Source organism: Micropterus dolomieu, linkage group LG14, assembly GCF_021292245.1.
Source record: "Micropterus dolomieu isolate WLL.071019.BEF.003 ecotype Adirondacks linkage group LG14, ASM2129224v1, whole genome shotgun sequence".
NCBI lineage: Eukaryota > Metazoa > Chordata > Actinopteri > Centrarchiformes > Centrarchidae > Micropterus > Micropterus dolomieu.
In genome coordinates this window covers 6,257,678-6,278,976 of record NC_060163.1, presented here as the reverse complement: position 1 = coordinate 6,278,976, position 21,299 = coordinate 6,257,678, and the positions used below count along the sequence as shown (strand labels likewise).

At 41.4% G+C, this 21,299-nt stretch overlaps 1 protein-coding gene across 1 annotated transcript in view; it reads left to right on the top strand.

Annotated features, from left to right (window-relative positions):
- cacna1g (calcium channel, voltage-dependent, T type, alpha 1G subunit) overlaps positions 1 to 21,299 on the top strand; it is a 181,539-nt gene that overhangs the window by 118,469 nt on the left and 41,771 nt on the right. The window contains exons 21-25 of the mRNA XM_046068495.1: positions 2,105 to 2,289; positions 12,349 to 12,475; positions 13,998 to 14,123; positions 14,220 to 14,309; positions 14,459 to 14,651. Of these exons, the coding sequence (XP_045924451.1) occupies positions 2,105 to 2,289; positions 12,349 to 12,475; positions 13,998 to 14,123; positions 14,220 to 14,309; positions 14,459 to 14,651 (721 nt within the window). The remainder of the gene's footprint in view (positions 1 to 2,104; positions 2,290 to 12,348; positions 12,476 to 13,997; positions 14,124 to 14,219; positions 14,310 to 14,458; positions 14,652 to 21,299) is intronic.

The following is a 21,299-nucleotide window of genomic DNA, read 5'->3' as shown; positions in this document are numbered from 1 at the left end:
CTGTGCCTCGTCATTTTAAAGGCACATGTTTTGTATCCCTTCACAAAATCTTCACTTACTCACTGAGTCAATTGACATCAGCTCCTATGCCACAAAATATTCGGTATGTCAGGCTGCCATACCTCATTATTTGTCTCCAGCTTTGAAAGAAACAAGATGAAACATCTGTGTTCACTCACAATGTAAATTTACATAAGATTGAGAAAACCAAACCAGACTCCAAATACTGCTCAGACACAAAGTTGCAGAGAAAATATAGTCGGCCTGATACCTGCATGTACCAAAAAGCCCCCCCAAAATACAAAGGAAAACTGAATTAGGGGAAGGAGAATGAGAGATTGAGACTCAAACACACACTATGCGCACACTCAGGGCTGTTTCATAATGCTAAGCGGAGGATTGTCTCGCCAGTATTCAAATGGACCAGCTTTGAATGGAGGTCCATGCACGCGTGGGCAGGAGTGAGCAGAGGCAGAGGGGAGGAGAGTTCATGGGTGTCACTCATTCAAAGCCTCTGTCTCTATTTTTGGTCCCAGAGCGATTGGCGGGCTCTCGAACATGGGGCCTGTGCACACACACACACACACACACACACACACACATACACAAAGCACTGTTTGTATCATTTGATTTTTAAGTATCCTCTCCTCTAAAAGACTATCCTTATGTTACCAGTGGTGGAAGAACTATTAACATCTTTTACGTACATGAATGTCAGAATACTGCATGCAAAAATATAGCATTACAGGTACAATGTTTAAATGTTTATTCAAGTTGAAGTCAAGTACAATTTTCATGTACTACTTTCCCACTACATTTCAAAGGGATCAAAGTATATATTGCAGTGCAAAGATTGAACCAGTGGGTCCCAACCTTTTTGGCTTGCAACAAAGAAAAGTTTGTTTGGGTCCCCTTATCCCATGTGAATGAATAGTAAAAATGACTGCATATTTCACAGCAAAATCAAAGATTAGATAAAAGTCCAAAGACGTGAAACAGCTTCAACAGAAACATACTGCTTTTTCATATTTATGCAGTTATCAGTATTACTAATAATGTAATATATAAGTCACAATTACAGAATGAGTAATGTTGGCTTTTAATAATTTAAGTACATTTGCTTAAGTATAAGTTTGAATGCAGGGCTTTTCTTTTTTCCACTTACAATGGAGTAGTTTTACATTGTTGAATACTTCTTCCACAACTGGTTGAAGTACCTTCAAAACAAACAGAATAGCCTCTTTCATTGTGTTATATTAAAATATATAGTTGTAGAGAAGTAAAAAGCACAATATTTCCGTTTGAAATGTAGTGCAGTAGAAGTATAACGCATCATGACATGGAAATAGGTAAACTATAATTGTCTCACAAGTTTCGGTATAACAATCAAGTACTTGCATATATGCATATATGCACTACTGAATTCAGCTACTCAAAGTAGAGAGTCAGTAGAAGCTGTCTGGACTGTCTCAGTAAAGTTTGATCAGCCTCTTTGATGATTCCCCTGTCACATTATTCATATACAGTATATACTTACGCACTGATTAGCATCGACATCTCACTCTCTCTCTTACAAAAGGTCTTCAGAAATGCACAAAGCAAAAAAACAGTTGTCTGTGCCTGATTTAACAAGTTTGAGCTAAAAAAAAACAACAACAAACAAACAAAAAGGCAGCCAGTCTGTATTATTTTCTGGAATGCAAATTGCTTTATGGGCAGAATAAATGATGTGTGGAACCTATAGGATAAGAAATGAAGTTTGGAAGAGCTTGCAGCTTTTATGATAGCTGCCAAGTAAACAATTGCTTTGCAAAAGTCAATAAGCTGTGCGTATGGGACATTAAGTATCGACTCCTAATAAATACAAAAGAAGGCTTCATAAATAACAGATCTGCAAACGCGCAAACAAAAACAGATATCCAATTACTGATTTGTGTATCATTTTGTGGCACACACATTGGAAGTTCATGTTAAATTTCAAATGTATCCAAACCACAGCCCACAGCAGGTTACCCTTTGTGTTATCTGCTATGTCAGTAACGTGCAGTAATGACCCTCTGCTATATGTTCACGCACCATGCCTCTATGTCATACGTGTGTCCAGATTGTGGCTTTGGGATGGTGTTTCGGGGACAAGTCCTACCTGAGGAGCAGCTGGAACATTCTGGATGGGATGCTGGTGATGATTTCTGTTATTGACATCCTGGTGTCGCTCATCTCCAATTCTGGTACTAAGATCTTGGGCATGCTCAGAGTGCTGAGGCTGCTGAGGACCCTGAGGCCGCTACGGTAAGTGGTTCTCCCAGGGATGTTGAAATTTTATAGACAAACACACTGAGAAGACAGACAACCATCCCTGAAACTGGTGATAGGAATCATAAAATGAGCTCTTACCCCAGATACTGTATATAGCTTTAAATCCCCCCATTCCCCACTCATCGGGTGATAAAAGCGCCTGAAGTGGATATTTTGTTTTACAGTAAGACGAAGGTGGAAACAAACTTTGCTCTCTCAGCTCTGACATGTGCCACCTTTTGGAGCTTTTGTGAGATGTGTGTGTGCATGTAGGCATTTATTTTAGAGTGCATTCATGCGTGTTATTGTCAGCGTGTACACAATTGCTCAGCTATGTTTATTTGAGCGGAAATAAGGCGGAAATCACCAATTTGGAGGCCATATTTGTGTTTGCATCTCCAAATATGTGTGTGTGTGTTTGTGAGAGAGAGAGAGAGAGAGAGAGAGAGAGAGAGAGAGAGAGAAAGAAAGACACAGAGAGAAATCGTGTGTCTTTGTGTAATATCAGACTGGGTCTCCTTTAGTTTTGGCCACAGTGTGCGTTTGCGTGTGAACCATGTGTGTGGCTACACGCTTGACTTGGCTCCCAGCCGCATGCGCGGTGTCTCATCTCATGAAGGGGAACTCTTGAGGCTTTGCCCTCTCTTGAATATTTATCACAGTTTGCAGGAAGAGCATGAAAATCAAATATTCATTTTCGTCCTGCCATACTTATCCACTAAACACCGCTGATCTTCTTTTTTGCTTTTTAGCTTTCACCTTTGACATGAAAGTGAAATCTTGTGACTTTTTTCGCTCTCCCTGCCTTCAAAGTAATACTTTCTTCTTTGAGTCCCTGCTTTAATATTTTTGTGCGTGACCTAGGTAGTGTGCTTGAAATATTTCTGTGTATTTGCACAGCACAGTGTAAGCTGTGCATGTAATTATCATTTGGGTCAGATTGGACCCGATCAATTGACCCTGAAGCAAATGACGCAGAGGTTGTTGACTTATGATCAAGAATATTATAGCAGGACAGAGAGTATGTATGTATGTTAAACAGTGATACCAGATACTGGGTCTCATTCTCTTAGCTTGGGCCATCATTCTTGTCAGTAATTACCAGAGGTGGAAAGAGTACAAAAATATTCTACTTAAAGGTTCAGTGTGTAATATTTCTGAGGATCTATTCACAGAAATGCAATATAATATCCATAACTATGTTTTCAGTGGTGTGTAAAGACCTTACATAACAAACTATTATGTTTTTATTACCTTAGAATGAGCCATTTACATCTCCATAACCGCTGGCCCCCCCTTCTATGGAGGTCACAGTATTGGTTCGTCATGTTTCTACAATAGACGACAACGGACCAAGAGCTACAGAGCGCGTTTCGTCATCATGGCTTCTTCTTCTGCTTGTATAATTCCAGCAGTGTAGACACCGTCACTACATTAAATGCATCCATAGAAGAAGAAGAGAAAATAATAACAATAATAATAATAATAATGATGATAATAATAATAATAACACACAGTCTACGAGTAGTCCTCTGGTTTATTAGAAGTAAGAACAGAAGTGACATTTGGACAAATGAACGAGCACAGGTGTTATTTAGCACGAGAGCAAAAAGCCTGTGGATCTTAATAAGATGAAGGCAGACAGAGTCGGGACAGATATAGACAGATAACTGCAAAAAATCACGGACATAATCGATGTGAATTTTCCCAGATGGAAGGCTTTGATGTGGGAGAGATGTTTTCAAAGCGGAGCTGAAGTTGCCTGTTTTCTGCTGGACAGGTAATTAAGTTAGTCGGACTTTAGCGATGCAAATGAAAGCTGTTGGCCATAATCACAGAGAGAAGTGACACGTTTCAGTGGTGTAAAATATTTAACATTAGTTGGATTAATTTCATGTAGCCTTGTTATTCTCCATCACTGTGGTTTGGCTTTTCCGGTAAAGTTAGCCGTTAGACAATCAGCTGATCAGTAACTGGCAATAAAACAGTAACGTTAGCTTACAGCATGGAAGCGTTCAGCCAGCTAAACTTTTACTGCTCTGGTAGAAAAAACATGAAGTTGAATTAATTAATTCAAAAACGGGGTTTTTTTTGTGTTTCTGTTGTATTTCAAAAAATTTAAAATAATATTTTGGTAAGATTTGCAGATTTCTTATCTAACTGATTAAGCAAAGTGAGAGGAGCCTTGATCCTCACCTGACCATATTATGTGGTTTATAATGGACTGTGGTGCAGAAACAGTGAGGCTTACATTTTCTTGGTATCGGTCAGTGGTCATACTTGATGCACTAGATGTGATAGTTTTTGAGATGTTCTTTGCTTTGGTATGTTAGTCCAGGTGAGCCAAAAATGTAACAAACAGTATGATTACAGATGTAAGATGTAACAAGTATGGTTACAATACAGTATAATAATGTATTACAGGAGTATGAGACATCATGTAACACTTCATTTCTTGATGTGGCTGTTTAATGAACAAGTAACAACAATATTCACAATAACATATGGTTTTACTGAATAATCAAGTAAATATAATTTCTTAATATGTCAATCTAAAGGAACCTGATTTCTTGACTGGCAACTCTCTGCTATCTCACAGAGAGAGATCTTTTGTCCTGTCTCAGGCACCGTAGCTATACAAGTCGCTTGGATGGGGGAGGGGAGGTGCAATTCGCAACTTTCACCACTAGATGCCACTAAAACTTACACACTGAACATTTAAGTAAAAGTACAATTTCTTTAATGAACTTTTACTTAAGTACAAGTAAAACTACAGGAATAAAAATATACTCAAGTAAAAGTAAAAAGTAGCTCATTCAAAATTTACTCAGAGTAAAAGTTACTTTTAACCTCCTAAAATAACTTATTTATATGGATTTAATATCTTATTTATACGTATTGTACTTATTTAATTAAATTGCAGTCTTTTGTGATTTCATAATGGAACAAAGCCATATGGCGCTTCCAATTTTAGTTTGTTTGATAGATACTTGACCACAATGACATTTAATGAGAAGTTTGAGAATGGTTTCGCTTCATTAGGAAAATTGTGGCGGAACAGATTATACTATGGCAGGCCGCACTGGACTGGGAGAATGGGAAACACTGGACTTTATGAAGTCATATCCCTATTTACATTCAAACTTTAGTACAATAAATAACTAGTTACCAGCAAGTTGCTAATGCCAACAAACATTGTCATGCACTGATGTTTTTTGGCCTCTTTCCAAACTATGAAAACTTATTTTTAAATTTCAATGGAAGTAGGCTGTTTAACTGACCTCTTCATCAGGGTCCTCAACTACATTTGTTCTAGGCAGACACTGTGGGGGCCGGGCTTTCCAAAATAATTGCCATATTACTGTTTAATATTTTCAACTTTCGCAAAATGAACCTTTTTATTAGCCTATATCAGTGTGAACAGACTCCTTAAAAACATGGTAGGCCTAAATCCATAAGGATAAATCTACATAGGCCTACTTAACTAGAAAATGCTCTTAGACCGCTGCCAAGGAGTTCACTGAGGAGTGATGGTTAAAATCTGTAATTGTAAATGTATCTCTGATTGGCATTAACCTGTTGTGACGCTATGCAGCTGCCCGTTATTGTGCATGAGTAACCTGTAGTTACTACGGTAACAGCAGATGCCTTTTGATACCTCAGGACACAAAAGTCTGGGGCAGCTAAACAAACTATTGTCGGGCAGTTATTGGTATTTTCCATAATTATGTGAGCAGTCATGATGTGACTTTAAGCTGCACACAACATGAGTCTGTGAACAGCGAAAGTGTAAGAAGTCAGTTACCTGGCTGCGAAGGTGGAGGTGTGCAGCCTTTCGCATGCAGCTCTTTATCTAAAAGCTCACTGTGTCTGCTCCTGACTATTGCATTACTCACTGCTATAGGCCTATTTCAAACTGTTCCGCTGTCAGAAAACTGTTGAAAATGACGGATGTCTTGTCGTGTTGACACATTGTAGCGGTCTACACGACAGCGGTCAGCGCTGATCTCACTTACAAACAGATTGCATTTCCAGTGACTACTTCAAAATAAAAGTCAACTTGTGTTTTGCCAGTTAAATGCTTTTATAATGAAGCTGCAGCAACAGGAAATGTTCAGTTTGCATCAGCAGTAACTTAATACAGCATTTTCTTTTCACAGCTTACACTGCATGATAAAGCTGTTGTTCTCTTACACTTGAAGCCGAAGTGGTCGCGAGTTTTTCCTTGCACTTTTTACTCAGTAACGGATGTGATTGAAAATTTAGCGAAGTACAATATTTTAAATAAAACAAAATAAAAGTAAAAGTAAAATTACAGATTTACAAAACTACTTTGAAAAGTACAAGTACACAAAAAAGCTACTCAATTACAGTAACGTTAGTAATTGTAATTCGTTACTTTCCACCTCTAGTAGTAACATTAAACTCACCATGTTAATTGTTCCAACATTGCTAAAAAGGTCAAGAAACAGGAGCAGTCAGACAATCATACAGGTTTTAAACTAAATCCCCAATTTAGTCAAACATATTATTATTATTTCACATATTTTACCAGAGGTTACTGACATACTAGTCAAAATAACTAGTAGGTACAAAAAGTTTTGGAATCTGTGCAGTAGATGGCTTCAGCTGGCAGCCACAAACCGGCTATAGTAGCTGCAACATATTCCTTTGGGCCCAGCAAAAGTTACGTCCACAAAAAGTGCTTCTTTTTGCAACAGGCTCGGGAGTTTTACGAGTAAACACCCTTTGTTTTTAACCAGAAAGTGTTACCGGGAGTCACTCATAGAGATCCAATGATGTTGAGTGACAACACCACTTAACATGGACGAAATTTTAACCTTTAAAGAAATGTGTCCCTGACACTTAACCCTTAGTTGCTCCAGCGGCATGCAATCTCTGGCATATATAGCAATTGTAAGTTGTTTTGGATAAAAGTGTCGATTAATTGAATAAATGTAATGTAAACACCAAAATGACCCTTTAAGTAGAAAAAGCAAAAGTGAACGGTGCATTTATTACCCAAACTGTCCGATGTAAACATCCATCAATGTTTACAGACAGATTTCATAGTTCAACTTTGACCCACCATCCTTACTGCAGATAAGTCAGCTAACTCAGGTGGAATAGTTTATGTTTGGCGTCTAGGCACCTCGTCACTCCCCCGCAAGGAAACATCAAACAGCACAGCAGGGAGTTGGGAGTAACCATAATAACTTTCCCTATAGGGGAACATAATAGTGCTGGAGGGTCTTTTAAAATGCTTTAGGAACAGCAGTAAACATTCATACATCACACAAAATAGTTTGGAACTTGGTTTGGTTGCCACTGTGATGCCTAGTTAATTAAAAACTAGCGTATTGATCACTTACAAATGAAATGTTGATGTCACATTAAAGTGAGCACTTACTGTCAAACAAGATGCTTTCCAATTAGATCTGGTGCCATTGTGACAACCCAAGCACTGGAAAAGAGTACCTCACTCTAACTACTGCTGAATCTTCTGTCTCTCTGCTATTTGCCCTCCCCTTATTTAATCCCCAGGGGACGGCAAGGCTGAGGCTGTATTAATGTCAAGTAGGGAAGGTTTTACAGTCAGATTAGAAAATTTGCAGCAATTACAGGAAATTGGACAAAGTTTGGTGGGGAAATATTATGGGGCTCAAAGGGCACCCATTTCTCAAGGGAATGATGTCTTCAGTTTGAGAAAAATGCAGAATGGCAGAGAGAGAAATGGGATTATGAAGACTATTATGAAGACACGCAGAGAGTGAGAAACAGGAGAGGATGGAAAAAGAAAGAGGAAAGAGCTGCTCTCTCCTCCCCTGAGGCTGCAGATGAGTTACGAGAAAGCAATACTGTAAAATCATTTTTAAGGTAGTTAAATTTCAGTGCAAAAGGAGGAGCACAGCATTAAAGACTATTGCATATTAAAACATTATTGTCCTGCTGTGGGTCGACTGGACCGCAGATACTTAAAGCTCTGTTATGGATAATTCAACCTGAGTGGATATACTGCTCGTGAATAAGTGAACAACTACCTTTGGGGTCTACAAGTGCTTCTGCAAAACTTTACAACACAAACCTAATTTATTTGTGGCAGAAAATCTTCATTAATTTCTTATACCAAGTAATGGCCAATTTGAAAATGTGTAGCAAGTAGGCTAAGACAGAGTTACCAAGCTAGCTTAATGGGCACAAAAAAAAAGTGCCTGTCTTTGTCTTGTAGCTACAAAGACACAGAGGCATCGTGCCGTGCATGAGCACATCTGTGGAGACATGAATTTGCTATTTAGTCAAATCAGTGTTTCCCTGAAAGAGTGTGGGAATTACTGGGACATCTTCTCCCTTAAGTCATGTTCCCACACCCCCAAAACTTTTAAATCTGACTGGTGAATCGTCTGCCCCCCTGTCTCCAGAGCAGCCACAGTAACAGTAATAACTGCTACTTGGTGGCTCTAAAAATCTCTAACCTGGATATTTATCCTGGTTTCCTTTCTTTAATGTGGGTCTTCGTGGTGATTAAAAACAGCTTTATAAGATATTAAGGCTTAAAGACAGCCTCAGCCTTAACCTTTCTCTCTCACACTCAGCTTCAACATCTGGACTTGCTGTTCTGGAAAAACAGGCTTCAAAACTGACGTCGCCCAAGCCTTTCTGCATGGCATGGTATTTAACAAATCAAGTTACACTCAAAGTCTCTTAGGAACACATGGATACATAGTAGTCCACAAATTAATTATTTTCTCTCTGCAAAAGCCTGTTTGTTAGCTGTGTCATTAAAAAAATGAATAATTAGATCTAACTGTAACATTGTAATACACAGTCAGGCTAAAATGGCTGTAAAAATATATTTGACATACAAACCTCTTAGCTACAGAGTTAAAAAAAGTGTTTTTCTCCTGACATTCCCCAAATCCCGCTTGTCAGACATACCACAAGGCAGACACAGCTTTGTCATCCATAACGCTTCAGTGTTAGTTTCAATATCAGCTCACCGGCTGTTTGAATTAAATATGAGCTTGTCTGTGCTTCCCCCTCTGGCAGTGAGGTGCACGCGGGGTTCACACAGGCGGCAGCAGCAGCAGCATCATATTCTTGAGTTTGTGAGAGTATATTATTGCAGCAAAAAGGTGACTTTGTATGTGGAGATGGGGACACGAGCGCGTGTGAGTGACAGAATGATGCATCAGCTTTGTTTAACAGGACACACAGACACACACAAACACACACTCACACACCTCTGCAGTCATTCATCAAGCCCACAACCTCAGCTTAGGGCCGGCCTCAGGGAATGCCAAGTGGTTAGTACCCTGTGTCACCGAATGACACTTTTATGTCACCCAACACCACCTACACCTTACTGACAATGCAGCGGCAGCCTAGAAACCCCTCCCCACTTTGTTGTATCCATTAATTGTACCTGCCACACTCCCAGGCTGCAGTTCAGGCGAGCTGATCTAAACGGCTTTGTGATGTTTTAAAAAAGCGGTTTAGTGATGAGGTCAGGCCTGGCCAACAGGTTTGTTTATTGATAAATCCCCCAATGTGGTCAACCCCTGTCGGCTCAGCCTTTGAGCTCGCTTGACGATGATGTAATTACCCCAAGGCTTCTATTGGGTGATGTATTTGCTAACTTGTGTGTACATTCATTGACCATCTGGGCTGACGGCGGCCAATTAATTGTTAGCGCATAATTACCATTCTCTGGGACGTTTATGTTTGTGTGACACCTGAATTCCTCGGCTTACAGTTTACATTGGCGTGTCGCCCATTTACCGACGGCTACAAGAACAAGTCTGGCGGCTGAAGAGGAAAGACAGCTGTAGGTTGAAAAAGAAGAGAAGAAGAAATGTGCACGGCAAGGCGGAGCTAGAAACAAAGTTTAGACCCCCCCCCCCAAAAAAACGCAAGAACATAGCAGCTGTCTCATTTTTTATTCCCTCTGTATCCCTGCAACTCACCAGCCTTCCTCTCCTCCCGCTACTCCCTATTTCCATCTCCCAGCGTCTCTTAATTACACCCAGTGTTTGCACTGTGGGAATACACATGCCACTAACTTCCCTGACTTGTTGTACTCTTCACTAAGCGTGATGGATATGCTGGTGGGTGGAAGAAAGAGAGATGGGTGGTGCATGTGTGCAGGTGTTGTGCATCACGGCTCCTTTGTACAGCGCACAAAACAAGGACACGCTGTGAACTGCCATGAAATTATGTGGAGAGGTAGATTAGAAGAAGCCAGTGCTAACTTTTCTCCCTCTGGCTCCCTCCATCCACCTCATCCTCTTCCTTTTTTCTCCTTCGTGTCATATGCAAATAGACTTTAGAGGAGAGGAGCCCATCACAGTGTGCGTCCTTCACATACCACATCATCACAGTGTATTGACACATAATAAGAGGCTCGTCTCTCCTTCGTTCCCCTCCTTAATAAGCCTTTTCACTTCAGCACATTTGTTAGAGTGGAGCTCAAAAGGAGAACACGATGTAAAGAGCTTGAGAGGTTGGCTTGAGGTTTTCATATGCAAAGCAGCACTGTGTGGCAACATCTCTTTTTTTTCTTGCAGGTAATGTGTGATCTGAGGGACTGAGCTGGAGAGCGACAAACTCACTGACATCCCCAGCAAGCTGCATTTTTGTCTTTCTTTCTTTTATGGCGTTTATACACTTCTCAGGCTCATTTTTCTCTTTCCTCTGCCTTATTTTTTAATTTCTAAATTGTTTAGAGATACACACACCAATGAAAGGAAAAGGAAGGATGACAATGCTGTATTCAAATGAACAAATAAATCAAAATACCTTTGAAACATCATCATAATAAGATAAAGGTTGGATAACACCAACAAAAGTGGGCTCAATGAGCATTTTCAACTGATCCTTGTCTTCTCCAGACAAGAATACTTCAGCTGGACCTAGATCCCTGCCTTTTCTGAGGAATTCAATGCAAATATGTTCTCACACCAGCACAACTGCATCAATCCTAAAAAAAGGAGACACATGCAGATGCAGCTCTTGACCAATAGTACCCTCTCTAGCTCAGTGGCGGTACTGCATCCCAAGTCCCAACATGGTTTATAATAGAATGTCAAGAGAGGCAGAGTGATGAGCTCGTTATTCTCTGATCAGGGCGTTTGATCAGTGGCCTTGGTCGACCCTGGCCTTTTACTCGTGGCTTCTCTTAATATGCTATCGACTCTTCCTTCACTCAACTGTCTGCTCAGGGGTAAATATATGCAGACAAAGACTGATAGACAGGCATGATTATCACATGCACAGCCACCTCTGCCGTGTAGTGCTGCTTTTAGGCCTTTTCATGTATCATCTCATCCATCACATAACATAAAAAAACAAGACCAGGTCAAAATGTAGTAAATTGCTAGACTGTGTTGGAAGCCTGTAGGGTTACAAACTGATTAAGCCTTTTCGCTCAATTTAACACAACCCTTTGCTGTATCTTTGCCCATCTTTGCGTGTGTGTGTGTGTGTGTGTGTGTGGAGGGAGGGCTATTGCATCTGTGTGTTTATGCGTGCACATCTGTGTTTTCTGTGTGAAAGCCTGTGCAGATGAGTGTGCGCGTGTGCATTGGTAGGTTTTATGTAGTATGTGTGTGTGTGTGTTTGTGTTTTACCCCGTCGGAGAAGCTCAGCTGCAGTGCAGTGCCGGGTGCCATGCTGGTACTAATTAAACATTCTCATCAGTCCATTGGCTTAATTAGATGTGTCTGTTTCCTTGACTGCAGAAATGAAAGAAAGCTAAAAGAGGTGTGAAAGAGATAAAGATGGTTTTAAAGAAGAGCAGGAGTGAATGGAAGAGAAGATAATTTGTCTGTGAGCCAACAAGTGTGTTGGTTTGAAAAGTTCTGTGTGCTAATGAGATGTGTGTGTGTGTAGGCAGGGTGAGGGCTTTTGGGGTTTGTCAGGGTTGCGGGTTGAAACGCTGTAGGCATCCCTGCTCCATCTGGTATTAGCTGTTCTGTTATTGACCAAAGAGTGCCCTGCACAAACATACACACATACAGGCGGTGCGCTAATATCATATTATGTGCTGTGTTCCAGTGTGATCAGCAGAGCCCCGGGGCTGAAGCTGGTGGTGGAGACTCTGATGTCATCGCTGAAGCCCATTGGCAACATCGTGGTCATATGCTGCGCCTTCTTCATCATCTTTGGCATCCTGGGAGTGCAGGTGAGAGGGAAGGAAAGGGAGAGTGCAGACAGAAATAATGAGAAAACAAAAAGACAGTCAGCAGTCTAGACGGCTGTGACACAGAAACATTATCCTCATCCCACCACACTACAACAGTTGACATGTGACAGATATTCCCACAATTCTTCACTTTCTCCTGTCCCATCTTGGTAGTACATACATCACGAACACGTAGCAGAAAAATTGCTTTTCCATGCACTCTCCCCCATTATAACTCATACTCTACGACACTTATGAATGCTTATCTGGTCGCAATGGAGATTTCATGGCCAACAGCCCAAGGACCAATCTAAACCAACGAGCTCTTTGCCCTTGCCGCAGTTCAGGCTTCTGCCTAATAATCATGTTTATGTCCATAAACCATCTGTCCAAGTAAAGTAGTGTTGTAAAGGGTTAATGGCTGTGACAGTGGTATCAGGGGGTAGTGATTTGAAGTGTCCATTCATTAAAAGACATCCATAGGATTCACTGCATCATCCGTAACCTCTGTCGTTGAAAATATTTGTACTTTTAAGCCGCGTTTCCACCAAAAGTACCAGGGACTTTTAAGTCCCCGGATCTCTTGTCAAGAAACTAAAAGGTTCCTTCAGCCCTTTGTTGTGTGCACAGGTCCATTATTTGTAACCACTGTCCATGAAAAAAAAATATATAAATGAAGATCAGATTTGTTTGGAATATAATGAGAAACTTTAGGTATAGTCTATGCTTGACCATTAAAAACAGAGAGAGACACAGTTCGTTACACATTTAATAAAAAACTGGATAAAACCATCATGTTCATAAAAGAACTCCAGCACAGAGAAATTAAGACAAAAATAAAATTGTGAAAGTTTGGAAGGTTATTAAAACATTTCCAGCCAACAATAGCTGCAGATCAGCTGGCAGCACTCGTCTGTGTCCGCCTGAGTGTTGGAGGCACGTGATATTTAACCAGCTTTATTACCTGCTGTAATCAGCTGTTCCACTTGTTTTGGAGAGGTGGAGACCAACTCCGGCTCTGTGTAAAAACATCCTGACTGATGAAAACTTAAAATAACAACTTCAGACCCAGTATTTAGTATTTATTTATTCATCAGCTGTTTGCTGTAAACACACCGCTGCACGCTGGCTGCTATTTCCGAGCAATACATTTAATGACATCGGGGAGACATGTGCTATCTGACTGTTGATTGTGATTTTTTGTTTTTTCTTGAGTTAAAGCCAGTAGCCTCTACTCATCCATTCAGAAATTCACTGCAAAGCAGTCCCTGCTATAGAGGGGTGAATAGGAAAAGAATGATGACCAATGAATCGTAATGTAAGCGGGCATGAAGGAAAATGTAACTTCACTGAAATACTCTTCCAAGAACTTCCTACTTCCAACTGAATTTACATATGTTTGAGCCCTCCCCCCAATTTCATAAACCAAACTTACCACAAATGGCAAAACTCAATTTTATGGATCAGTTTTCACTTGGGGTTTACTGTAAAATAAAGGGTGGGTCTGTGTGTTTCTCCCCAGCTCTTCAAGGGAAAGTTCTTTGTTTGTCAAGGAGAAGATGTTAGGAACATCACCAACAAGTCGGACTGTTTGCAGGCCAACCACAAATGGGTCAGACACAAGTACAACTTTGACAACCTGGGACAGGTGAGGCCTCATAAATGCCAAGATTTTTTATCAATAAATACATAAATAAATGTTTTGTTGAACTCCTTCATCCCTTCTTCCCTTTCACTGCCTCAGGCATTGATGTCTCTGTTTGTTCTGGCGTCAAAAGACGGCTGGGTGGATATTATGTATGACGGACTAGACGCTGTAGGAGTCGACAAACAGGTAAATATATTCAAGTTCACTTACACACGTATCTGGACACACAAACACCCGTGTACACACGAGTAAAATACATAATTTGGCTATAGCTGAAGGAAAATCATTTGGGACCATTCACTCAAAAAATGTATTATGTCCTGCGTGTGTTTCAGCCCATTATGAACTACAACCCATGGATGCTGCTGTACTTCATCTCCTTCCTGCTGATTGTGGCCTTCTTCGTGCTCAACATGTTTGTGGGCGTGGTCGTGGAGAACTTCCACAAGTGCCGGCGCCACCAGGAGGCCGAGGAGGCCAAGCGCAGGGAGGAGAAGAGACTGAAACGCATGGAGAAAAAGAGACGGAGTAAGGAGAAGGAGCTGGCTGGTCGGTAGTCTTTCCACATCTTTCTGAGTCCTGCTTGATTTGAGCCTGAGCCTTTTTTTTTTTTTTGCTTTTTGATTTGGTTTGGCCGAATCCGGAAGAACGCAATTAGTGAGCTAGTACCAACTACAGTTGCTGCTCTGCGGTAGAACCCTCCCTTTACCCTCGACCATCCTCTTTTCCCTCCGGCTAGTTTTTGTTGAAGTTCGGTGGTCACCTATCTTGGCTCTGCATACTCTGCTACAGACTGTGAAGGCTCTTCTTCAACTCCAGAATCAAATTCATGCCGGATGTTAAGAAAAGCTTCCATAATCAGCAGGTTTGCAGAGCTAGGACAGCTGACCGTCGGTGTTAGCCCCCCTACCTTTCCTTCCTCCCTTACCTTGCCTGGTCGTCCGTAAACGCCGTGCTTGGGATGGCCCCTTGGAGCATGCCCAGTGAGTGCTGACAGATGGGGCTTGCATGGTGGTGGATATACAGAGCTAGAGGGAGGGGGAGTTGTCGACCCCCCTCCCTTCCCCTCTTCTGCATGTGGTTTAGTACAGCCGCAGGGGCAGGGATAAACTAAAATCTGAAAGAAAACGAAGAGTTTCCCCATAGTTTTTACTGTAGATCACTTTGGGTGAGATTTGTAGGAGTTAGCATTAATTCCCTGCTTGTTCACCCTCCCCTCCGGCTGTATAGGAGTTGGTGACAAACTGCTTGGTTTGTATTTTTATTCTTTCCACTGCCTCCTAGGCTCAAAAACACAAGAGCTAGCATCTGCTAGCACTAGACTATTTGTGAATTAGTGCCTATACTTAAAGTTACCGACTTAATCCAACGGCACTTTCTTTTAAAATTCCTACAAGGAGCAGTGGACACTATTGGTTCCTTAAAGCTGAAAAAATCCCGTTGTTTTCTGTCTCTATGACATGATAATTGTATTTGACGATAGGAATGTTTCCATCCAACTCTTGAGAAATACAGATGGAAATTGATCTTCCTTTTTCAGGAGGCGTCTTCCAAGGGTACCCGACCAATCGAGAAAAACTCTCCCAGACCCTTGCACAATCAGCATAACACATGTACACTTTATATCTCGAGGCCCTGCCCTTTTTCTTGAAAGCACACAAAATATTTCATATTTCTACGTCCGATTCCCTGTTTTTGCTTTTTCCTTTTCAAATTTTTGTTTTGAAAAGTTTGTTGCATTTTTTTCTGGCTTGGTGTTTTTGGCCAGGAAAGGTGTTTGGGGGGGGGGGACGTTGGTTTATTAGCAAAATAGCAACACAAAAACGCAAAGTAGCTTATAGAAAGAGAGATCTTACTGGCGAAACTCAATAGAGTACAGTTTGTAAAGTGGTTGTATGTCTGCTTTGGTTTAAGAACTTTGGTTTAACAGCCAACGGCTTCCTGATTGTTACAAAGCAAAAAAGTGTCAATCCAAAGAACTGGACTCAGAATCACTGGAAAGACAAAACTTAGGAACATAAACCAGCTTAATCTTTCATCGCTTCCTTCTGGCCTTACTCCATCTCTCTTTCCCTCTTTCTCTCTTTAACTCTCTCCTGTTTCTTACTCTGAGTCATCCTTCCTTCCTTGCATTCTTCTGCTTCTCCCTGACTAACACGGTCTCATTCCTCTAGATTTATTGGTTCCGGGGGTGAGTTGGGCCCTTTCTGAAGGCACATTGAAAGGTACAGAGTTTCCAGCATGTTCTGTGTGTCCCTTTAAACCCCTCACCACCACCGACCACGACCACCCACCATGGTGGCTAGGGTCCTAAGTTCAGTGATCATGGGAGGTAGGGCCCCATTCTGCGTCCCCGCCCCCCTGCCTCTCTCCCATCAGCCCTCAGTCCGCTGGACATGCTGTTACCTGTTTTCTCTGTCGTGGCTTTGTCTTTCACAGCTCTTCCACGCCGTCCGCGATCCATCCACCGTCCACAGCACTGCACCGCTGCACCACCACCACAAAAGAAGAAGGCTCTTGTCTTGTTAGGTTGGCAGGGAAACTGGGATGGAGACATGGTGAGATAGGGAAAGGGTACTTTTGTCTTATTATAGTGGTTTCAGTAGACATTTAAAGAGTAATTCCAGTTTATTACATCTCAGGCCTTATTGTCATTGTGGTGACCCTTTTCCGCTGGTTGTGATAAAATTGTGCTCTCCAAAGTAATTGCTGAAGGAACACAGTGACATAACACAAAGTGTGACAGGGCAACAGATATTAGAAGTAAAGGATTGGTTACAGGTTGTAATATTTATTTGAATATACTTCAGTGCAGACCTCTAGAGGATAAGTCAGGGGATCACCAAAGTCACTGGAATTCATCCTCTTGGAATCATGAATATCTGTACAAAATGTACAGGCAATCCATTCAGTAGTTGTTGAGATAATTCAGACTGACATTGCCCACTTTAGAGCATTGCTACTAGTGTGGCTAAATATAGGAGTTATGCCGCGTTCGAGACCTGTCAGAACAAGGATTTTTCCCAGTTGAAACTTCTGACTTCCGACCTCCAGGTGCATGGTGGTTCATGACGCCGAAAGTGAACGAAAACCATGGCTGACCGTGACAAAGTGGACACACAGTAGCACCCTCAGCAGTGTTTTAGGCGTTACTTCAAAGGATGGCAGTTTAACTGCAACAACTGACATAAATAGCCTCTATGTAACTAGTTAACCGTGTACCACTCTAGTTGGTGTTGCAGGTTACACTTCCTAATGTTGTGGCATTTTTAACAATAACTTTTATGCAGAGAAGATGACTTTATGAGATTCTTTACTGTAGCCAGCTACCTAATAGGCCTAACTTATTTCTGCATCAATGTACATGCAGAACAGGTTTTACTATATGATTGTATATGTATTATTTTAATTTAAATACATGCAAATATACTTTTTGTTGCTTTTAGTTTATGGTTTACCATTTACAATGTGTGCATCCATGGGAGCTGCCATTGTTTTGTGACGTCATTCAGCTTCTACTCGTGAAGTTGGGGTACATATTTTTTCTCCGAGTTCACTAGTAGGAAATCCAACTTCAAGTGGCGTTCCAGGATAGTTTTTCTAGTTGGAGATCGGAAATTTCCGAGTTCCAAGTTGCCTGGAACACAGCACAAGAGTCCACAGCCACACTGGCAGCTCTGTGGGACTCTACTTAGGCATAATGATACTTTGAGGTTACCACCTTAGTTTAGCGTGTTAGCATGCTAATATTTGCTGATTAGCTCTAAACAGAAAATCCACCTGAGGCTGATGGGAATGCCGTTAGTTTTGACATTATTTGGTCATAAAGCAAAGTTTTGGACGAGTTGACATTTTGACTTGATGGAGATGAAAGGAAGTGTTAAGGAAACACTCAATTTGGCTGTAGGGCCAATAATTATGGTAAGTTTTGTAGGTCAAAGTTGATACGGGAAGGTCTGTAAACTGTGATGGATGTTTACAACGTACACCTTAGGTAATTATTTTACCATATGTCTTCGTTTTTTCCCCTTTCCAAATAAGTTTGGCAAACCATGTGTTTCTTGGCTATTGGACTTGCTGAGTACAAGGTTATTATTACCAACATGAATAATGGCCAAAGCTGTAATAATAAGTTGTGATATCTCAGACTTAAAAAAGAATTGTCCTTTACCATGACTAACTTAATGTATTTCTCTCTCATTGCGTTTTATAATTTTTTAGCTCACTGCTTTAAGAGATGATCAGAGCCAGAGAGATTAGGGAGCTTGATGGTTGTATAAAGGAGGCCATCTTGGATGAACAGATTCTCTCTCTGTTGCTAACATTCTCTAATAACATCCTCTATTAAAGGTTACTAGCCTCCATAAAAGGACATTGGACCACAAAATTCAGTCTAGAACATTGTGTTACTTTCCCATTGAGTCTGTGCTTGACTTTAAAGTGTTAATGACAGTAAATTAAACTGCAACAAACTCTAACTAGTTTTTCTAGTGGCAATCTCCACATCTGGGTTCCAAATAGCTTGTTTCACTTACACGGATGGCTTAAATAGTTTCTTTGGTGGAAAATTATCTATTTCTAGTTAATCAGATGTCCTTCAGTTGGATACCGTTATTAAATCATGGTCTAAAATAGAACTAAAGCTCTTGCCAAACTGCATACATTTGTCTCGACCTAATGGCTGATTTACTACAGCACACTTTGTACAAAGGTCACCGAAGTACAAGTTGCTATTAAACGAGACCACTGCAGGTTTGTTAACAGGGGTTGGCTCTCGTTGGATATAAAGGTCGCCTCAGGGCTGTCTGACCACCCTGACTGGTTTGCTGTGGCAAACTGTTTCCATGGCAATCGGGTAATGGTATTTATACGACAGGCGGGAGCTGCTGTGAGGTGTGTTAGACGATGACGACCCCTTCCCTAACTCGCATAATGAAAGTGGTGTGGGTGTGTGTGTGTGTGTGTGTGTGTGTGTGTGGGTGTGGGTGCTTGTGCCTGTGTCTTTGTTTTTACATATATTACCAGGTGCAATGTCTGTTAAATAGGGGCACATTTCTGGAAGGTATACTTGGCTGTGCAAGACTGCATTTGTGTGTGCATGCACGTGTGTGTGTGTGCACATGTGAGTGTGTTAGGGAGCAGATGGTTGCAGAACAGGTTGTAAAATATGCAGGAGCAGCTCTCATCCCCAAATCTCCTCTCCACTCAGTCTGGATGACTGTCTGAGAGGCGAGCAGGACCCCTGCACCCCTTTGTTGATCCTATGTGGCATTTCATAAGTGCTTGCTGTATTTTGATATTTTTACCCAAAGGTAATTACAGAAGTGCCAAGACCATAAAATACAGCGTCCACACAGTGTGTCGCTTGTGTATTTGTGTTAGGGTGGTCAACACTCAGAACAAGGTGCTTGTGTGTAGGGGGGGCTTGCAGTGTGTTTGTGTGTGGACTCTTATCTTTAGCTTGCACAGCACTGGCGCTGCCTTTTCTGGAGGCTAGATGGAGGAGAGGAACAAAGAGGAGAGGAGATGATGGGGGAGGCGCATTATGATTTTGACTGACAATGGAGGGAGGAGAAGAGATACATTGGGATGGAGGGGGAAAGTGGTTACACAGACAGAAGTACATACACACAGTGAAAAGATGGATCAAATTGTAACTATGCAACAATGTAACTATAGACACGCATAGATTAGAAACGCATGTAATCACATAAGAGCTGTGGACTTGAGACTTGGAGTCGAGTCACATGTAAGTCACACAAAGATGACAAGAGCATTGACTTGGGCTTAACTACTCTGAGAATTGGCTTGAGCAGTCACTCGTTTTCTTCTACAAGTCAATACTTTGGGTTATCTGCTGTGGTCAGCATGCTAACATAATAACAATGCTAACATGCTGCAGGTATAATGTTTATAATGCTGAGCAGGCTTACATTTGGTAAGTAAACAAGTACAGCTGAGGCTGATGATTAGTTTTGCAGGTATTTGGTCATCAACAAAAGTTGTGGACAAATTAAAACCTTACGATGGCCCTCGTGGAAATGTCAAGGGCTCACCAAAGCATAGCTTGTCTTGAAGGGAAAATGAATGTCCACCAAATTTTATGGCAATCCATCCAAAAGTTGCCAAGACATTACACTCAGAACTCCAAATGGGAGCCTACATAGATACATATATATAGATATCTGTACCAAATTTTGTGATACTCCATCAAACAGTTGTTGAGACATTTCACTAAAAAACAAAAATGTCAACCTAGTGGTGGCGCTAGAATAAAAGTCAGGGGATCAAAGTCAGTAGGCTTTATCCTCCCAGATCATGAATGTCTGCGCAAAATTTCATTCAATTGAATTTTATTTATATAGCGCCAAATCACAACAACAGTTATCTCTGAGCGCTTTTCATAAAAGAGCAGGTCTAGACTGTACTCTGTGACGTTATTTACAGAAACCCAACAGTTCCCACCAAGAGCAAGCACTAGGTGACAGAGGCAAGGAAAAACGTCCTTTTAAGAGGCAGATACCTCGAGCAGAACCATGGCTCAGGGTGGGCGGCCATCTGCCTCGACCAGTTGGGGGGAGAGAGAGAGAGCGAGAGAGCGAGAGAGGAACAGAGTGAAAGAGGGAGGGGGATGAAAGGAGAGAGAGAGGCGAGGGAGGCAGCCTACACAATATACACACAGAGGTACAGACAGTAAAGGTGATGTTGCTATAGACTAAATGAAAAATGGTACAGATAAATACAGTAATGTTCATGATAATAATCGTAATGTTAATGATTATAATTACAATAATAACAATAGGACTAGTAACAATAGTTGTTGTAGCAGAGGGTGTCGAGCAGGAACACAGAGGCAGCAGGTGACCCGCAACCACAGATCCAGACTCCACAGCTCCAGAGCCAGAAAACCTGCAGGAAGTGATAGGAGGAGAGAGGAGAGGGACGAGAAAGCACAAGACTACCAGAAAGGGGAGAAGTTGTGTTAGTAACATGCAATAATGGGATGAGGTTGCATACAGAGGGAGAGAAAGAGGAGGAGAGAGGAGCTCAGTGCATCATGGGAAATCCCCCGGCAGTCTAGGCCTATAGCAGCATAACTAAGGGATGGTTCAGGACTCACCTGAGCCAGCCCTAACTATAAGCTTTATCAAAGAGGAAAGTCTTAAGCCTACTCTT